This window comes from Marmota marmota, unplaced genomic scaffold (assembly GCF_001458135.2).
Source record: "Marmota marmota marmota unplaced genomic scaffold, marMar, whole genome shotgun sequence".
Classification (NCBI taxonomy): domain Eukaryota; kingdom Metazoa; phylum Chordata; class Mammalia; order Rodentia; family Sciuridae; genus Marmota; species Marmota marmota.
In genome coordinates, this window is record NW_026000170.1 from 1,051,679 (window position 1) to 1,069,499 (window position 17,821).

The 17,821-nt window shown below is 44.8% G+C and overlaps 1 protein-coding gene across 4 annotated transcripts in view; it reads left to right on the top strand.

The window, feature by feature from the left end:
- Nucleotides 1–17,821, top strand: part of Hk2 (hexokinase 2) — a 60,882-nt gene that overhangs the window by 28,181 nt on the left and 14,880 nt on the right. For all 4 annotated transcript variants that reach the window (XM_015499854.2, XM_048787422.1, XM_048787423.1 and 1 more), the window contains exons 3-8: nt 6,421–6,569; nt 11,772–11,891; nt 12,738–12,833; nt 13,551–13,650; nt 13,947–14,130; nt 16,345–16,500. In XM_015499854.2, coding sequence (XP_015355340.1) covers nt 6,421–6,569; nt 11,772–11,891; nt 12,738–12,833; nt 13,551–13,650; nt 13,947–14,130; nt 16,345–16,500 — 805 coding nt within the window. The remainder of the gene's footprint in view (nt 1–6,420; nt 6,570–11,771; nt 11,892–12,737; nt 12,834–13,550; nt 13,651–13,946; nt 14,131–16,344; nt 16,501–17,821) is intronic.

Consider the following 17,821-nt stretch of genomic DNA (forward strand, 5'->3'; position numbering starts at 1 on the left):
CACCACTGAAAGTCCATGTCATAGGAAATCCTTCCATCCTGGCAAATGGGACAGATGACCATCTGCATGGCCTGGGACCCAGGCCTTTGTTGCTACTTAGCTGGACTGTCATGGCAGCCTCCTAGCCAGCCTCCCTTACCTTACCATCCCCAACTCCAGTGAAAATGCAAATCTGACCTGCTGAAGAACCAAGTTATTGGCAATGGCATTAGCTGCATGCTTGTAGCCATGTTATATAAACCTTGTGTCATAAGGACACACTTTGGAAATACCATTTTCTGGAAGCCACAAATCAGAGCCATTTTGTATAGTTAAACCAATCCACTGTCCTGCCTTCTGGATATGTGGGCATGCCATGGACTTCCACACATAGCCACTGCATCTACATGTCCCCTTTTCTCTGTCTAGCAACTTTATATTCACTAAATCCTGGCCATCTTGTGTTGCCTCCCAAGAAACCTTCCTTGTCACAGCAGAAATAATCCTTCCTTCGATACTTGTTCCCTCTCTCCCTGTTGAGTCTGGGCCTGGGGTTAATGTAGTACCAGACAGCTAAGAAGTCTTTAGTAGCTGTCTCCCATGATCATTGACTAAATAACTAATGGCAAGAATGGAAAGTACTTTGTGATATGGTTCAATTACAAATTCACTTTTTGTCAATTAAAATAGTGATTTTTTTCAAATATTTTTTGAAATGAAATTTTTTTTCCCAATTTTTCGATTGTGGACCCCAGTCTCAAACTTAACAAAATGAAATCTTACAGGATAGAGCCCTACGTAAAAGATAGAAGCACTGAGAAGAAATAAAAATTGGAAGTGAGGGTATAGGAGGTTAGCTGTGTCTTTTTTATATTTATTTGTTAGTTAAATTTTTTTGTTGTTGTTGTGAGCTGTATCTTTTTAGGGAGGGCGGGTACTGGCAATTTAACCTAGAAACAATTTACCACTGAGCCACATCCCTAGCCTTTTTTTATTTTTTATTTTTGTTTCGAGACAGCATCTCACTGGGTTGCTTAGGGCCTCACTATGTTGCTGAGGCTGGCCTCAAACTTGGGATCCTCCTATTTAGCCTCTCCAGTCGTTGGAATTATATGCGTGTGCCACTGTACCTGGCTGTGAGCTGTATCTTAATTAACCTCCCTTAACCTTCACTAAGGGCAGACCTTGCCATCTTTATGGATGCCTAGCACTCTGGGAACACTAGGTGAAAGGGACTCCTGGGAATCAAATCATGGCATTTGCAGGTAAATGATGGAATTGGAGAATATCATGCTAAGTGAAGTAAGCCAATCCCAAAAAACAAAGGCTGAATGTTTTCTCTTGATAATATTTTTTTCTTGATGTTGATCCATAATGGGTGTGGAGGGAGCATGGGAGAAATGGAGGAACTTTGGATAGGGCTAAGGGGAGAGAGGGGGAGGGAGAGGGGCATAGGGGTAGGAAAGATGGTGGAATGAGTTGTTCATCATTGGGTACATGTATGAAGACACAAATGGTGTGGTTCTACTTTGTGAAAAACCAGAGAAATGAAAAATTGTGCTCCATATGTTTACTATGAATTGAAATGTGTTCTGCTGTCATGTATAATAAATTAGAATAAATATATAAAATGAGGAAAAAGAATAAAAGGAAAGAAAGAGACTCCTGCAGTCTGAAGTATCTTTAATTACCTGAGGCTGGGGAGTGAGGGGCTGGACTCTGCTCCAGCCTCAATCAACCAGGGCACTACCATTTGTTAACACAGTTGCCTCAGATGAAAGGGCACTGCTGCTTAAAAATACAAAACAAAACCAAAACTGTTTGCAAGAGCTTAGAGCACTGACTGGCACTCTGCTCTGAGTGCCTGAAAGGAACAGGTGGTGATCTATTTTAATGAGTGGCAAGTACCTAACGATTGAAAATAGACCCTGTTGGAAAAAATATAACTCAGTCATTGCCGGGACCAGATACCTGTTAGTACACAATATTAACAATGCTGGAGTGGTGGCACCAAATGAATTAGTTATGTCACATCAACTAAGGTTACATTGACCATCATGGTCAGGTGGTTAATCAAATGTCATTTCAGTCCTCAAGGTTCCCCTGAGACAGGTGAGTTCCCAGGAGAAATTAAAACCCCTTTATCTTGCTGACCTTATGTGTCTGATAAGAGTGGAACTGAAAGTGGGCTGCCTGTAGTCCAGGATGAGAAATGAGTCATCAAACAAACCCTGCCAGAGGGCACCTCTTCAACTCTTACCGTTGGGCAATTTGATGGAGGGTGGCACCATCAAACACTCCTATCTCCAGTTCCTCTTAGCTAGAGACCAGTGTCATTTCTTTGGGTGTCTTCCTTCCCACCCCTCTTTTGGTGCCCCTTCTCTTGCCAGAGTGGGGAGTCCTTCAGCAGAGAGAACTTGGAAAGTGACCTACAAGGTGGGAACAATGGTTTGATATAATTGTATGGGAGAGAGCATCAATTTGTGGCTACCAAAAAGAAAAAAAAAAGCCTGCATCAGTAGGTTCTGAGTTCCACTGTAGAGAAGGGTGTGTCACCCCTTGCTAATGGCTATGTACCTGCCACCTCACTTGCCCCATCCTCCACTCAATATGGAAGGTCCAGTCTGGGAGGATATAGCCATCTAATAAACCCAGGGATATGGGCTGTGGTTACTGATAAAAGCTTAGGGTGTCTGCTTTCTTCCTTGCTACTTTATAGCTTCCAGAAACCATGAAAGATGAGGGTGTGGTAGCAAGGGAAAAGCACAGACTTTAGAGTCAGATGGACTTGGTTTCCAATCCTAGAGCTCTCATTTACCCCCAAATGACCTTAACCAAGTAATTCAGCTTCTGAGACACAACATCATTTCCTTTGTCACCCAGGCCAGCTTGGAGCCTGCTGTCACCTCAAGGTCTTATAAATTGCTGTAGTTAGTGAAAAATTCCCTATTTGAAGATTTACAGCTTTCCTATGAGCAGCTTCCTTGCTCATTGCAGCAGAAACCTTTGCTAGTCCTGGATTTGAATCTTGGTTGGAATGGCTTGACCTGAGCCTGGTTTTCTCCTTTGCAACTTGGGATTAGGGTGCCTAACTGGGTTGTTGAAGATAAGTGAGATGTTTATAAAGAAAGAGCACATTGCTTACTTCAGTTTCTCTCCTGTTAAAGACATCCACCGTTGGGCCATCAGTCTACTAAATCTCCCTATCACCTGCCTCTGTCTTTTCTTTTTCTTTTTAGCATAACCATCTAAATGGGAATAAGTCTGAACTCTGTGCTAGGGATAAGAGAAATGAAGATAAGGTCCTGGATTTTATTTTTCAAAAAGATCATAATAGAAGAATTTTAGCTGGGCGCTGTGGCACATGTCCGTAATCCCAGTCTCTTGGGAAACTGAGGCAGGAGGCTTGCAAGTTCATGGCCAGTTTCAGCTACTTAGCAAGGTCCTAAGCAACTTAGAGAGACCCTTTTTTTAAAAAAAAAAAAAAAAAAAAAAAGGCTGGCGGGTGTGTGGCTCAGTGCTCTGTTAAACAAACCTTTGATGATCCCTTGCCTCCTTACATTAGAACAGTTGTGACCATGTTTAAGAGGAATTGGAGAGATCTAGAAAGGGAGGTAACTGAATACAATCTTTATTCAGAAGTTTTAGAGATAGGACACTAAAAATCTTCAAACTATGAATATTTTGACAATATAAAAAATCAAATCTTTCTGCATGGGTGAAAGTAGCATGCATCAAATTAAAAGATAAACATCCAACTAGGAAAAATAATTGCAAATATATAATCATCAAAGCTGTTTTCTTTACTATACAAAGAGTTTTTTTTAAGAGTCTAAATATAATCATGACTATCTTAAAAAAACAAAAACAAGTCATGAATAGATAATTCACAGAAAAAGAAACTCCATTCAACCTTTCAAAATGTTAACTTTATACCAATAAAAGAAACCAAGTTTAAAGAAATCAGATATCACTTTGACTTAGCAGATTGGCAAAGATTAATTGCTACATAACATGGGACACTGTGTGCCCATGCCACAAGGGCAACACGCCAGCTGAGCTAGAATTCACAAGGTCTGTCTGCTGTCTCTATGGTCCAGCACTGAACCATGGGTGGGGATATGGGCACTAGAAGAAGGGTCTGTCTACTGTCCTGAAGAGCCCACCTTAGAATTTATGGAGTCATTGTGCTGGCTCAGAAGTAGTCCTTGGCTGTGATAGTTTGGATCACGGTGTTTGTTGAGGGGTCACGAGGAGTAGAAATGTGGAAGGATGAGGAAAGATGTCTGCTCTAGATGAGCCTGTTGTGAGGAAAGCAAGGGATGACATTTCCTTCTTAGAACAGAATTTTTGACAGTACTTTATTATTTGTGGTTTCCCTTTAGCCCACCAGAAAATACGGCAAAACCACATTCCTGATGGAGCTGTGCCCCTGCAGTGAATCCAGCTGGGCTGGCCTTGGATGATAACCAACCAGGGCCAGCCCTGGCTGCCTCGTCCCCCGTGGTCACTGATTCAGCGGATCGTGTGTGCCCTGGGCCTCAGAGTGCTGATGAGGCAGTTCATCTTTGATTTTCCTTTTCATCCTTCATGACAACCACCACATAGCGTTTCCTAGAATCTGGCTGAGGTCCCACTACCAGGGGAGGCTCAGAACCGGAGTGTCTGGAAAAGTCGCCCATGGCCATGAAGGGGGCAGAGCCACCCCAGACGGGTGGTTGCTTTAGTGAGTTGGCAGCTGTAGCGTGTGATGAGGCTGCCTCCAGATGCCAGCAGGGAATGGAAAATTAGTCCTCAGGAGGAATGCTGAAGTCACTGGAGCTGCTTCCAGTGACTTGGACAGATGTCTACAGTCTCCCCTGCCATCGTGGGCCTCGGAGACTCTCTAGCGTACGTGTGGGGCAGTGTTTTCTGAGAGCCTGGGTAGGACATATCTGGGACCTAGTGAGCATTCCTCAAGTTCTTGGCACAGTGCTGGGGGCATAACATCTATTCTTTCCCTTCACAACAATCCCATTAAGTATGCTGTTCCCATTTTAGAGATGAGGCAGCTGAGGCTCAGAAACCAGTCTTGGATGAAAAGCGATTGCACCAGGATTCTCATGTAGGTAACATGGGCAGAAGAGCCTGTCTACCAGTGTCATACCTCCTGACAGCTGGTTGTGTGCAGGTGAATCCTGAGGAATCTCTAGGGCATCTTGTCTGCTCCCAATGTCCCTTTTGCACTCAGGGACTGTGGTGTTGTTGTCAGGGAGTTGGCAAGATTTAGCCTTTCTCAGGGCCAAAGAGCTGAAGGTGCTCAGGGGATCTGGGCACAGAATGAGCCCTTCATTTCATCTAGCAAGAATACTACCCAACCCTCCTCCATTGCACCTTATTTCAGTGGCTGGCTTCCACTGGGGAAAGAGGCTACGTGTTGACAAATATGTCAATTAGTGAATTTCCCAGGAAATTACCCTGTATCCTTCCAGAAGCCATGCTGTGTGGTAGGGCAGCAGAAGACTCTGGGAGCCATTATGGGTTGAGGAGGCCGGGTGCATGTGAGCCCTCCTCCTCTCCCAGCCCTGGCTCTGGGCTCTGCGCCTCTTCAGCATTTTCATTCTGTGCCATACAATGGGCCACTTCCCTGTGGCTGGCTGTATTATTATCCAGAATCTGGATGTTTCCTGTCTGCACTGCTTGTTTCCTGGTGGGAAGGAACTCTGCCTTTCTGGTGCACGTGAAGATTTGACCGATTTGTGTCTGTGGGAAGTTTTAGAGACCTACTGTCTCCTTTCTGAGTCCTTCACAGTTCTGGGGGTTGAGTGGAACAGCTGGGTGGCCTAACTCATGTCTTTCACACTCTAGGGTCAGCATCCTCTCACACTCTAATAAGCCCGAGATCCTCTAGGGGCACCTGGTTGGCTTATTTGCTAGGCCACTGAGTTCATAGACAGTTGTTCCATTCTCCTCCATCATGTGACTCTTTCATTCTGTTGTAAGAGATCGCCATCGTGGCGTGCAAACATTTTTAGGCAGTTTTGTACCGTGGTCACAATTTGGCCCAGGTCCAGGGTTCAGACCTGCTGGATATTCTGAGGATATAGAAACAAAACTGAGGCCTGGATGCCTGGCACAGGGTTTGCTGGGGTCCATATGCTCCATGAGGACTTCAGAAATCCCTTAGGAGAGTCAGTCTTGAGGGGTTGAGCACCCTATTGTTGGATGTGAAAATGCCTCATTGTTAATGTGAATTGTAAAAGGAAATTATAAAAGTGCTTAACATTAAGAAGATCAAATCTAACTGTGTGTAGAAAAGAAGTAAAATCCCTTGGCCATGCAGTCACCTATAGATGGCCAGTGTCCATGAAGGGACTCGGGGTTTGAAGTTTTGATTGGTATCTGTGAGGCAGTTTCACTTTGTCTTCCCCAAACTGACAGTGTCCCCTTCTTTGTGTTTAGAACACGGAGAGTTCCTGGCTCTGGATCTTGGAGGGACCAACTTCCGTGTACTCCGTGTGAGAGTAACGGACAATGGGCTCCAGAAGGTTGAGATGGAGAACCAGATCTACGCCATCCCTGAGGACATCATGCGAGGCAGTGGCACTCAGGTATGGCCTCTCTCTCAGGGTCTACAAATGCCTTCCTTGAGATGTCCTTTCTGCACCTTCTCCCATTGCTCTCAGATTGGAGACACTATCATGAATGGGTACTAGCACAGCTGTAGGGATCCCTGTCGGCCAAAGCCTGGCTCTTCCTGCCACATTTTATATGCAGCGGGTGCTCAATAATAAAAGGAATGCATGGAAGAGAAATGGAGTAGAATGCTCTTCAGCATTGTCACATCTTTGGCCTAAGGCTTGGGAGAGGTGACAGCCCTCAGAATTTTATTCCCTGTTCTTTTTTTTTTTTTTTTATTGTTGGCTGTTCAAAACATTACATAGTTCTTGATATATCATCTTTCACACTTTGCTTCAAGTGGGTTATGAACTCCCATTTTTAGCCCATATACAGATTGCAGAATCACATCAATTACACATCCATTGATTTACATATTGCCATACTAGTGACTGTCGTGTTCTGCTACCTTTCCTATCCTCTACTATCCCCCCTCCCCTCCCCTCCCCTCCCCTCTTCTCTCTCTACCCCCTCTACTGTCATTCATTTCTCCCCCTTGTATTATTTTTCCCTTTCCCCTCACTTCCTCTTGTATGTACTTTTGTATAACCCTGAGGGTCTCCTTCCATTTCCATGCAATTTCCCTTCTCTCTCCCTTTCCCTCCCACCTCTCATCCCTGTTTAATGTTAATCTTCTTCTCATGCTCTTCGTCCCTACTCTGTTCTTAGTTACTCTCCTTATATCAAAGAAGACATTTGGCATTTGTTTTTTAGGGATTGGCTAGCTTCACTTAGCATAATCTGCTCTAATGCCATCCATTTCCCTGCAAATTCTATGATTTTGTCATTTTTTTTTTTAAATTTTTATTTATTTTTTCAAAGAGAGAGAGAGAGGTAGAGAGAGAGAATTTTTAATATTTATTTTTTAGTTATCGGCGGGCGCAACATCTTTGTTTGTATGTGGTGCTGAGGATCGAACCGGGGCCGCACGCATGCCAGGCGAGCGCGCTACCGCTTGAGCCACATCCCCAGCCTGATTTTGTCATTTTTTAATGCAGAGTAATACTCCATTGTGTATAAATGCCACATTTTTTTAATCCATTCGTCTATTGAAGGGCATACCAAACCAGGCCACTCCTGGGAAAGGAATTCCTGATTATGAGCAGGGCAAGTGAGGAAGGTATTTTTTAGATCCTTTTTTTGACTTTGGGAGTGGCCTTGAGGGTAAACCTATTTTCCTTGCTTGAATGCTGAGGTTAGAGAAGGAGCCCGGGTCCCTGGGATTGTGGGCATTTTATCTCTGTGGAGGGTGTCACATGGCTCCAGCATAAAGTCAGGGAGACACAGAGGGGTGAGTCTCTTCCGCTGGCTCCCCCTGTACCTGTGCCATGCTGTTGGGTTGAGGAGGTTGGGCCCCTGTGTTCAGGCAATCTGGCTGAGGGATTTGGGGCAAGTGATGATGGCACCTGACAGAGCATCAGTGAATTCATCTGAAGAGAGGGATGAGAGTATAGAAACTGTGGTGGGGTTAGAGGAGAGGAATATGCATTTTAAGTATTTCACACAACTTGGCCCATAAACTGGCACTCTTAACTATTTTTCTGTACTTCCAATTGCTTCTTTGTACTCTGCTGTGGCCATCATGGGGGATGTGATCATCTTTTCTTCCCATTGCCTCCCTCACCCATTCTGAGCTTCATCCCTCAGACTACAGATATTTGAGAATCAAATAAATAAGACAAAACCAAAAATAGCACCTGAAGTTTGGCTGTGCTTGCAGTTCGCTGAAGATGTGTTAGGTGGATTTTTATGTCATCTGACACATCTTGGTAGCCTATTGCTAACCCTTCAACACATGAGGGGCATAAGGAACTCATAGTCCTTGTAGAGTCCCTCCCAGGGCCTGGCAAGGGTGTGGGACTCAAGCAGACAAAGTGGAGTATCTCTGCCAATCCAGAAAGAGAATTCATTTCAAACATTTATGATCTAAGTGAAATTTTCCTTGACAAGCTTACCTGGAAATCTCTTAAACCATCTAGTTTGTGTTCTTCATGTATATACATAGGCAAAATGTTTTAGTCCAAATTAATAAACAAAAACCAAAGAGTATGAGACCTACATGGAAATGAAGAATTGTTGGGTTGTTAGGAAGGTTTGGAATCAATGAAAAAACAAAAAACTATATAAAAATGGAACAGAAATAAAACTGGGAGAAAATATGGGTGTTGATTTTACCCTAAGCAAGAGAATTAATATTATATATCTAAAATGACAGAAAGTATTTGGAAAAAAGACTGAAAGGAAATCTAAGGGGTTATTTTATTGTTATAAATTAATGGTGCTGTTTTTTTTTTCCCTACACCCCTTTTTGGGTATTATGTATGAGTATTTTAAGTAAAGGAAAATAAATGGATTTTTAAAATGCAAATTTAGTTAAAACTAAGACCAATTTACCAAACTCCAAACTTGCAGAGGTTTCTTGAGGAACTCTGAACCTGGGCAGAGTGGGTCCCTGTGTAAGATTCTAGAGGCAATTCTGCTCTTCTATTGGGGAAGTTGATAAGAAAGAAAATATGGGATGTTTTAAACAAATTCCCAGTACCTTCTTCCAGATACACTAGTCAAAATGATCTTTAGTGCAAACAGTTTTATCCCCCCCAAAAGGAAGTTGTGTCTTCTGCCACATCACTTCCATTTTAAAGCAGTAGGTCATAAACCTGAATAGCAGCCACTTACAATATTTAAGGTGTATCTTGTGGGAAGGGGAGTGAGTGGATCCTTAGACCAATAAAGAAAAGGAAAACTTTCAAACTCCACACAGTGATGCCCTTTGAGCCTTTTTATAGCAGGAAGGTGTTAGCTCTTTCTCTCAGCATCTTATCTGTAGATTCCTCAACTAACAGAAAAAAGGTTAGGCTTCCAGTTCAAGGAAGCAGATGGTCTCCTCTTCCCCACTTTAAAAGAGGGTGGGAGGCTGAGTCAGGAGGATTGTGAGCTCAAAGTCAGCCTCAGCAACTCAGTAGGACCCTGTCTCTAAATAAAATACAAAATTGAGCTGGGGATGTGGCTCAGTGGTCCAGTGCCCCTGAGTTCAGTCCCCAGTACCAAAAAAAACAAAAACAAACAAACAAACAAAAAAACTTCTTTGAACCCAGCACTGGCCAAGGGAACTTTTTGCAGGGGTAGAACTGCTCTCTATTTGGCCTGTATGATTCTGTAGCTGTCAGCCTCTTGAGGCATTGAGCACTTGGGAAGTGGGGCTACTGTGATTGGAGAGCTGAATTTTTATTTTTATTATTTTCTAATGAATTGAAATAGCCCCAGATGGCCAGTGGTTACTTTCTGGGCAGGGCAGTAGTTAAAGCATCTTCGCTGCCTTTCTCCTCTGCCTTCCCAGCTAGGGAGGGAGCCGTGGTCAGGGCTGGTGAGGGGAAGGTGACTTTCTACTTCTCCTTTTAAAGACTCTTCATCTCTAAAGATTGCTTTGTCTCTTTGAACAGCTGCTGCAACTTCCTTTTGGGGGGAATAAAACTGTTTGTACTAAAGATCATTGACTAGTGTGTCAGGAAGAAGGTGCTGGGAATTTGTTTAATACATCCCATATTTTCTTTCTTATCAACTTCCCCAATAGAAGAGCAGAACTGCCTCGAGATAGATATCTCTAGAAACCCTATTTGCATATTAAAACACTTGACCTCTGTTAGAGGAAGTTGGCACTTGTGCACTGGTGCTCCCCTTTGGTGAAAGACCCCAGTCCTAGCTTAGCACTTGTCCTTGAGAATGTTTTGGTTTAGAGGTAGACAGGTTCAGTATCAGCTGTGGTTGACTTCATAGGGATCAGACTAAGGGACAGAATCCACCTAGGGAGCCCAGTTAGAACTGCCCCCTCCCAGGTTGGGCTGGCTCTGCCTTCTAGCTGCCTTCTGCTGACCATACCCCAAGCATGGGGAGCCAGTCAGGACTGTGAATCTTCCCTCAACCTTTCAGTTTCTAAGTAAATGCAAATAATTTTCTGTGGTTTAAACCACAGCATCAGGATGAGGGCTTATTAGTAGATTGCTGGGCCTCTCAGAGTTTCTGCTATGGTATGTCTTGGGAGGAGGGCGACTGGATTTTGCATTTTTAACAGGTTTCCAGGTGATGGTGGTAGTGGTGGTGCTGCTGCTGGCCCAGGACTATTCTTTGAAAATTTTTAGTAGAATCTTTACTTCTTTCTGGAAAGGAAAAGATAGTTGTTCTTTTCCACTCCCTCCTCCCCCACTTAGCTTTTCATTTTTGCCACCTGGTTAATCTTGCACTTGGAATGTGTTAGCCTCTTTGGCAGCTCCTTATATTTTGTTCCCCAAACCTCTGGCCTCATCCTCTCAGCATCTAGAGGGTCACCAACTTCTTTTTGAGGGTGCTGGGTGGCCAAGAAGGAAGTCAGGGGGCTTCCTTGGGGCTGATTGAAAACCTGGCTCATTGTGAATGCAGCTTTCTCCAGGGCTGAGGAGCTGTGGGTTCTGCTCAGCATGATCACAGTTGTGAGAGTGCCCATCCACAAAACCCTATTCTTTGTTGCTCTTCAGAGAGAACTGAGTCTTCCGTTTTTGAAAGTAGAAAACAAAGATAACTTCTTTGGATTGCCCCCAGGCGATTAGTTTTCTAGAATAGAGGAAAAAATAGAAAAAAGTTACTCATTTTTGCCAAGTTGGTTCATAGAATGCCAACACAGAATGTTCCACTACTCCCCCAGTCACAAGAAACAGGGATGCTGAAGTACTACGTGGTGGTGAGGTAAACTTTCCTTTCTGGTAAGATAATTGGCTAGGCATCTGTGTCCGGGGGTCTGCCAGGGCCACCAAAGGATGTCCTATTTGTAGGGCATGCGTGGACTTTCTGATAACTTTGGCCACGATTTCCCCCTTCCTCTCAGGGTTATTTTGACAGATGTTTAGATAAATGGTCTAAGTGGAGGACAGCTTTTAATGAGTACTAACTAGTATTAAGCCCTTATATGAATTGACTCATTTAATCATTTGGGGAACTGTTTGTGGGCAGTCCAGTTACCATTCCCATTTCTTCAATGAAAAGCAAATGAAGGCTCAGAGGGTAGGAAAAGGATCTGGTACAAATTTCACTAATTCCTTTGTGAGCCTAAAGTCTTAATTTCTGTGCCATTCTGCCTGCTCATCTTCTGTATCATGTGTCCTTAGCTGTTTGACCACATTGCTGAATGCCTGGCCAACTTCATGGATAAGCTCCAAATCAAAGACAAGAAGCTCCCATTGGGCTTTACCTTCTCATTCCCCTGCCACCAGACTAAGCTAGATGAGGTAAGATGGGTTCTTCAGAAGACTTGCTGCATTACTTTGCTCCTGGGGCTGGGAGGACTGGGAAGAACTCCCTGGTGGCCATCTGCTGGTGTGGTATCCTGCAGTAGCACTGCAGGATTTTATAGCTAAGGATTCAGTATTGAGAGTTCTGGCCTCTGGGTGACTGTGCGTGTGTGGAGGTGTTGGGGGGTGAAAAAGTATCAGGGAGGTGGGTGCTCTTTGTTACTCTCCCTTTCACACATATTGCACAGTGTCCCAATCCCACCCAGGGTGACAGGAATGAGAAGCTAGGAACTCTTTTGATCCTGAGTGTTTTGATGAAGGGTCTTGGAAGAAGGATGCCTGGGGAGTTAATGATTCAAGGATATAGGTGTCTTATTTTGGCAAGTCTATAGCTTGCTCCTTCTATTTCTTAGAGGCGGTAAATCATGAAGGAATCACTCATTTGATCTCCTTTCCTGAACCTGGGAGGAGCCTGAGTTTCTTTTTCCTCCGCTAGTCAGGAGACAGTCTACAAATTCAATCATGACTTTAGCCTGGCATCAGAGAGCTCTACTAATGATGCTTGGCAAAGTGTGGCGTGTGTTTTATTTTTTTTTTATTTTTTATTTTTTTTAATTTTTATTGTTGGTTGTTCAAAACATTCATAGTTCTTGATATATCATATTTCACACTTTGATTCAAGTGGGTTATGAACTCCCATTTTTACCCCGTATACAGATTGCAGAATCACATCAGTTACACATCCATTGATTTACATATTGCCATACTAGTGTCTGTTGTATTCTGCTGTGGCGTGTGTTTTAATTGTAGAAAATCAATATTCATTCCTTGGTTGTTTTGTAGAGTTTCCTGGTCTCATGGACCAAGGGCTTCAAGTCCAGTGGTGTGGAAGGCAGAGACGTGGTGGCTCTGATCCGGAAGGCCATCCAGCGGAGAGGGGTGAGTGTGGAGTGGTGGGACCTCGGGTGTGCAGGCCCTTTGGGATTCACTCTGAAGTCTGTCCTCAAACTCAGCCTGAGAAGCTTTTGTAGAGCTTAAGAGGAGGTTTTCTTCTTCTCTGCTATTACCCAGTAATTTTATATATGATCAGATGCCTTTGGGGTTTTGAGATTAGCATGGTGGAAAGTAATCTTAGCCTTGGTGCAAGAAAAACCCTTTGGTCCTGAAGAAGACTTCATATCATTTCAAGTAAGGAAGTTGGCATGATGGTGACATGATGGTAGAATGGGACAGAGAGTGGACAAGATAAAGTTCTGTCATAGGAGTGGGAGGGAGAGAGAGAGAGAGAAAGAAAGAGGGAGGGAGGGAGGGAGAGAGAAGGAAGAAGAGGGGAGGTGAGAGGGAGAAGAAAGAGAAGCAGAAGAAGCACACAAGATTGACTTTCCTTAGTGCAGTAATGGCTACAAACTAGACCACAGGGCTGATGTCAGGAAAATGGTTCTCCACAATGAGAACAAGCAGGGTGGGAGTGAGTTGCCTGATGTTCACTTGGGTGTGGATCTAGCTTTCCAGCTTGAACCTTCCTTGGCTCTGAGTTGGGTTAGTAAGCCCGTTGCACTTGAGCTGTGCGTCTTGCTGCTCTTTTCCCATCTTCACATCCTGTATCCATCCCGTCTGTGATGGTGAAGGTCAGAAACCTCCATTTCATCCCTACAGGACTTTGATATTGACATTGTGGCTGTGGTGAATGACACGGTTGGGACCATGATGACTTGTGGTTATGATGACCAGAACTGTGAGATTGGTCTCATTGTGGGTGAGTGAGCTGTGGGTGTGAGAGCCAGATGTGCAATTGGGGGTGTGGGCTGAAAAGAAGGGAGCCATCTGTAGACTGGGTTATATTTGAAGATAATGATGTAGTTGCTTTGGAGGGCCAAGCCAAGGCTTGTGGAGCTGGGGGTAATAGAGTTCTGGGCCACATATTGGGTGAGCCCAGGAGTCTGCAGGGAGGGATCCTAATACTGAGCAGCCTTGGACAGTAGTGTGAGAGGAAGATGGGGGCAGGGGAGGGACGTGTAGGGAGGTGCTTGAGCAGTCCCTTGCTTTGGTCAGGCACTGGCAGCAATGCCTGCTACATGGAGGAAATGCGTCACATCGACATGGTGGAGGGCGACGAGGGGCGGATGTGTATCAACATGGAGTGGGGGGCCTTTGGGGACGATGGCGCGCTCAATGACATCCGCACGGAATTTGACCGAGAGATCGACATGGGCTCGCTGAATCCTGGGAAGCAACTGTGAGTGGGCCTTTGGGTGGCGGGGTTGGGGGGTGTGTTGGGAACTGAGGTTGGGGCTGCTCAGGGACAGGGGATTTGTTTTCAGGTCATCTCTATAGTCTTACTTTGTCCCCCAAAGTTTGCCAAGGCACCCACCGGTTATGGGAACATTTGGGAATATAAATTGCTGAGAGGGCTCTAAAACCAGCGCGGGTGATAAACCCAGTCATCCTTCAGCACATTCACTTTGGAAGGTCATATTCTAATTTTTGAAAGCCCCTTAGTAGCTCCCACCCACTACTCCCCCCTCAAGGACCAGGTTATGTCAGATGGCTGCTCACTGCCAACCCACAGAGTCTCAGAGCCTCCTGCCTCAGCTGTAGACTGACTAAAGCCTATGGAAAAGCTTGGCTTCTCAGAAGCCTTTTTGGGCTCCACCCTGGGTCTGTGGCCCAACCATGATCTTCAAGTGGATCGGATAAAAGGCCCCAGCATTTTGTGACCTGAATGCTCTACACTCCAGCCAGGCCAGACTTGGTTTTATGTTACTTTCGACTCTTACACAACCTTATTTCATTCTCACATTTGCCAAATGTCTCTGAAGATGTTGAGACAGGATTGCTGCAAGCACTAAACATAGTTACAAAACATTTTGAGCAATGCAGCATCTCTCTGGTCTTCTTGGTGCTCGGACTGTTTTGGGAAGGCTAAAAGCACAGATCTCTACTTAGAAAAGAAAAACTAGCCCTATAAACCAGGTCAGTGGTGGGCAGCCTTTTGCTTTACTGGGGAAAGCATGGTTTCATTAAGTCATAAGCTTTTTTTACGTGTTGGAATGTGAGTCCATTTACCTGAACTTAGGAACATACCGGTTGTGTCTGCCATGGGTGACCAGAGGTTTATGAGCGGAGAAGTCACTCACTCAATGCCTGCCTCCATTAATGAGACACACCCTTGTCATTCCAAAGAGCCCTGTACCCTTTGAAGTATCAAAAGACAAAATTGCCAGCCAGGTCTTGACAGCATATTCCTGGTTTATCCATAAAAAAAATAAATTAGGAAGTCATCTTTCAAATTGTCAGCTGAAGTAGCCCCAAAATCATGAGCGATGACATCACACTGTAGAGACCCGATTGCCCTGGGGGTGTTTCCCTCAGCTCCCATACAGCTAGCTTCACATGTGAAGATGTGGAATCCTCACTGTTGAAGCCAGGTTACTCCCAAGGCGGGTGCCCATGTTGGTGCTTTGACATTTTCAATGTGCCTTGTGCTCGGAACAAATGCTGCCACCTGTCCCTTAGCTCCAATGCTTCCTGACTTGGCCTGAGTTGTCTCTCTGTAGGTCATGTCCAAATCCCCTCCACACCCCTGCTCTGGGCCTCCTTGTCACTGAAGCCAGTCCTAGACAGTACCAGTAGCCCTAGGAGCCTCCTCTCTCTAAGACCCAGAGGCTTTCTGAGAGACCAATGGGTCTTCTTTGCCCAAAAGAGATTGAATTTCCTCTGCCACATAGTCGTAGCCGGAAAGACTTCTCAAGAAAACAGTGTCACCTAGTGCTGGAAAATTAAATTACCAAACTGCCTCAGGTTGGGGGCTGATCTCTGCCTTTCTAAAACGTGTTTCTTCTATCACCAGCCTGCTCAGAAACTTCCATTGTGTTTACCCCCAGACTCTTTGAGATCTGTTCCAACCTAGTCTTGTAATCTTGCCTCACTATCTTCCTGCCCCAACTTGTCCCCCCACCCCACCATTTTCTCAGGAATCCACAAATGGCCTGTAAGAGGCTTGTGCCCTATATTTAATCAGGTTGAAATTTTTTTTTCCTCTTGAAAAAAAATATTGGGGCTCTACAAGAGATTTTATTTCAAAGAAGATTTTTTTTTTTTTTTTTTTTGAGAGAAGAAATTTTAAAAAACATTCTCCTTCACAAAACTTAAATTACCTAAAATTCAGTCTGTTCCAGAATGTTCTATACTCCCTGGTTGTTTCATCTGGCTGTTTAAGTCCTGTTCTTTCCCATTGTTCAAGACCCACCAGCCTGAGGGTCAGTCCCAACCCCACAGTTCCTGCAGCCCCCCAGCTGTCACGTCGACACACACCTGAATAAGTTAATCCTTAATCATGCTGACCTCTAAAGCATGCTGAATCTCACATATTTGTGTCTTGCCTCCCTAGGAAAGTTTTGCATTCATGGACGGTGGGGATGTTATTGTTTTGGTCTGTATTTCCCTGCAGGTTTGAGAAGATGATCAGTGGGATGTACATGGGGGAGCTGGTAAGGCTCATCCTGGTGAAGATGGCCAAGGAAGAGCTGCTGTTCCAGGGGAAGCTCAGCCCAGAACTGCTTACCACAGGCAGCTTCGAAACCAAAGATGTCTCAGATATTGAAGAGTAAGTTTCTGGTCCCAATGCCACTCTGTTCACCGAGTGTCTGGTTATGGGGAGAGGCATTTGGGGAACATGGATGGGGCATTGGCTTTTGACTCTTTGAGCAGGAGGTCCACATGATTGTCTTTGGGGGGGGGGTACTGGGGATTGAACTCGGGGGTGCTTAACCACTGAGCCACATCCCTAGCCCTTTTTAAAATATTTTGTTTAGAGATAAGGTCTCGCTGAGTTGCTTAGAGCCTCACTAAGTTGCTCAGGCTGGCTTTGAACTCATGATCCTCCTGCCTCAGGCTCTCAAGCTGCTGGGATTATAGGCATGTGCCGTGTCACCTGGCCACAAGAGGGTCTTGAAGGTGGCCCATGGTGGGCCTGTGCATTCACTCTACTTACTTGTCTGTGCTCCTGTGGATTTTGAGGGTGATGCTACCAAAGTGACTCAGGGTACTGGGAACAGTTGGCCTATGCATGCAGGGACTTGGGCTGTTGCACTGGGTTAAATCCTGGAGGCATTAAAGGGGGCACCTTAACACATGTTTGCATCTGTCTCCTTGTTCTTCTCCTGAATTTCTGACATCTCTTTTCTTATCAGCAGTTCTCAAAAAGAACCCTACTTCAAAACATAAAAATAGGTGCTTGGATGCCCACTGATATACTCACCCACTCATAGCCCAGCCAGGAGGGGAGTGAGGATGGCCCACAGTATCCTGATAGCTGGGGCTAGTTTTCCATTCTTGCTATTTCTTTGTGTGAATGGAGGAGGTCCTATTAGTTGAGGAACCAGGTAGGGAGAGGAGGTGATTTTAGGGCCAAAAGGAGCAGTGAAAGCATTCGAAGGACTTTGTTCTGAGTGGAACCCTTAAAGGAACAGTGGCTAAAGTTGCTATGCCCCAAGGGGATGGCGGTACTCAATCCAGTGAGGCATTTGGTTCCCCTGAGAAGGGCACTTATGGTGTCAAATCACCTACCCTTTCCCACCATCTTCAGGCACAGACAAACTCTGGCTACTTTAGAGAGAAAAGATGGCACCACAGCTGGATTCACATGTTTAGAGGTGACTGTTTAGAGGCAGAGATTCTGTCTGTCTACCCTAAGGCAAGCAAACGGTAAATGCAAACCACTAGCTTAATACAGAAGGTCCAAGAACCAGGTCTTATCTTCATATTAGTGCACAGAAAAGAAATACTGGTTTTTCTTACTAGGGGAAAAATGAGCCAGGGTAGCACTGTGTGTGAGTGTGTGTGTGTGTGTGTGTGTGTGAGAGTGATATCTGGGAAAGGAACCTCAGGGTGGCTATGTTGCATTGTAGTCCCTCCTTGTTGCCCCC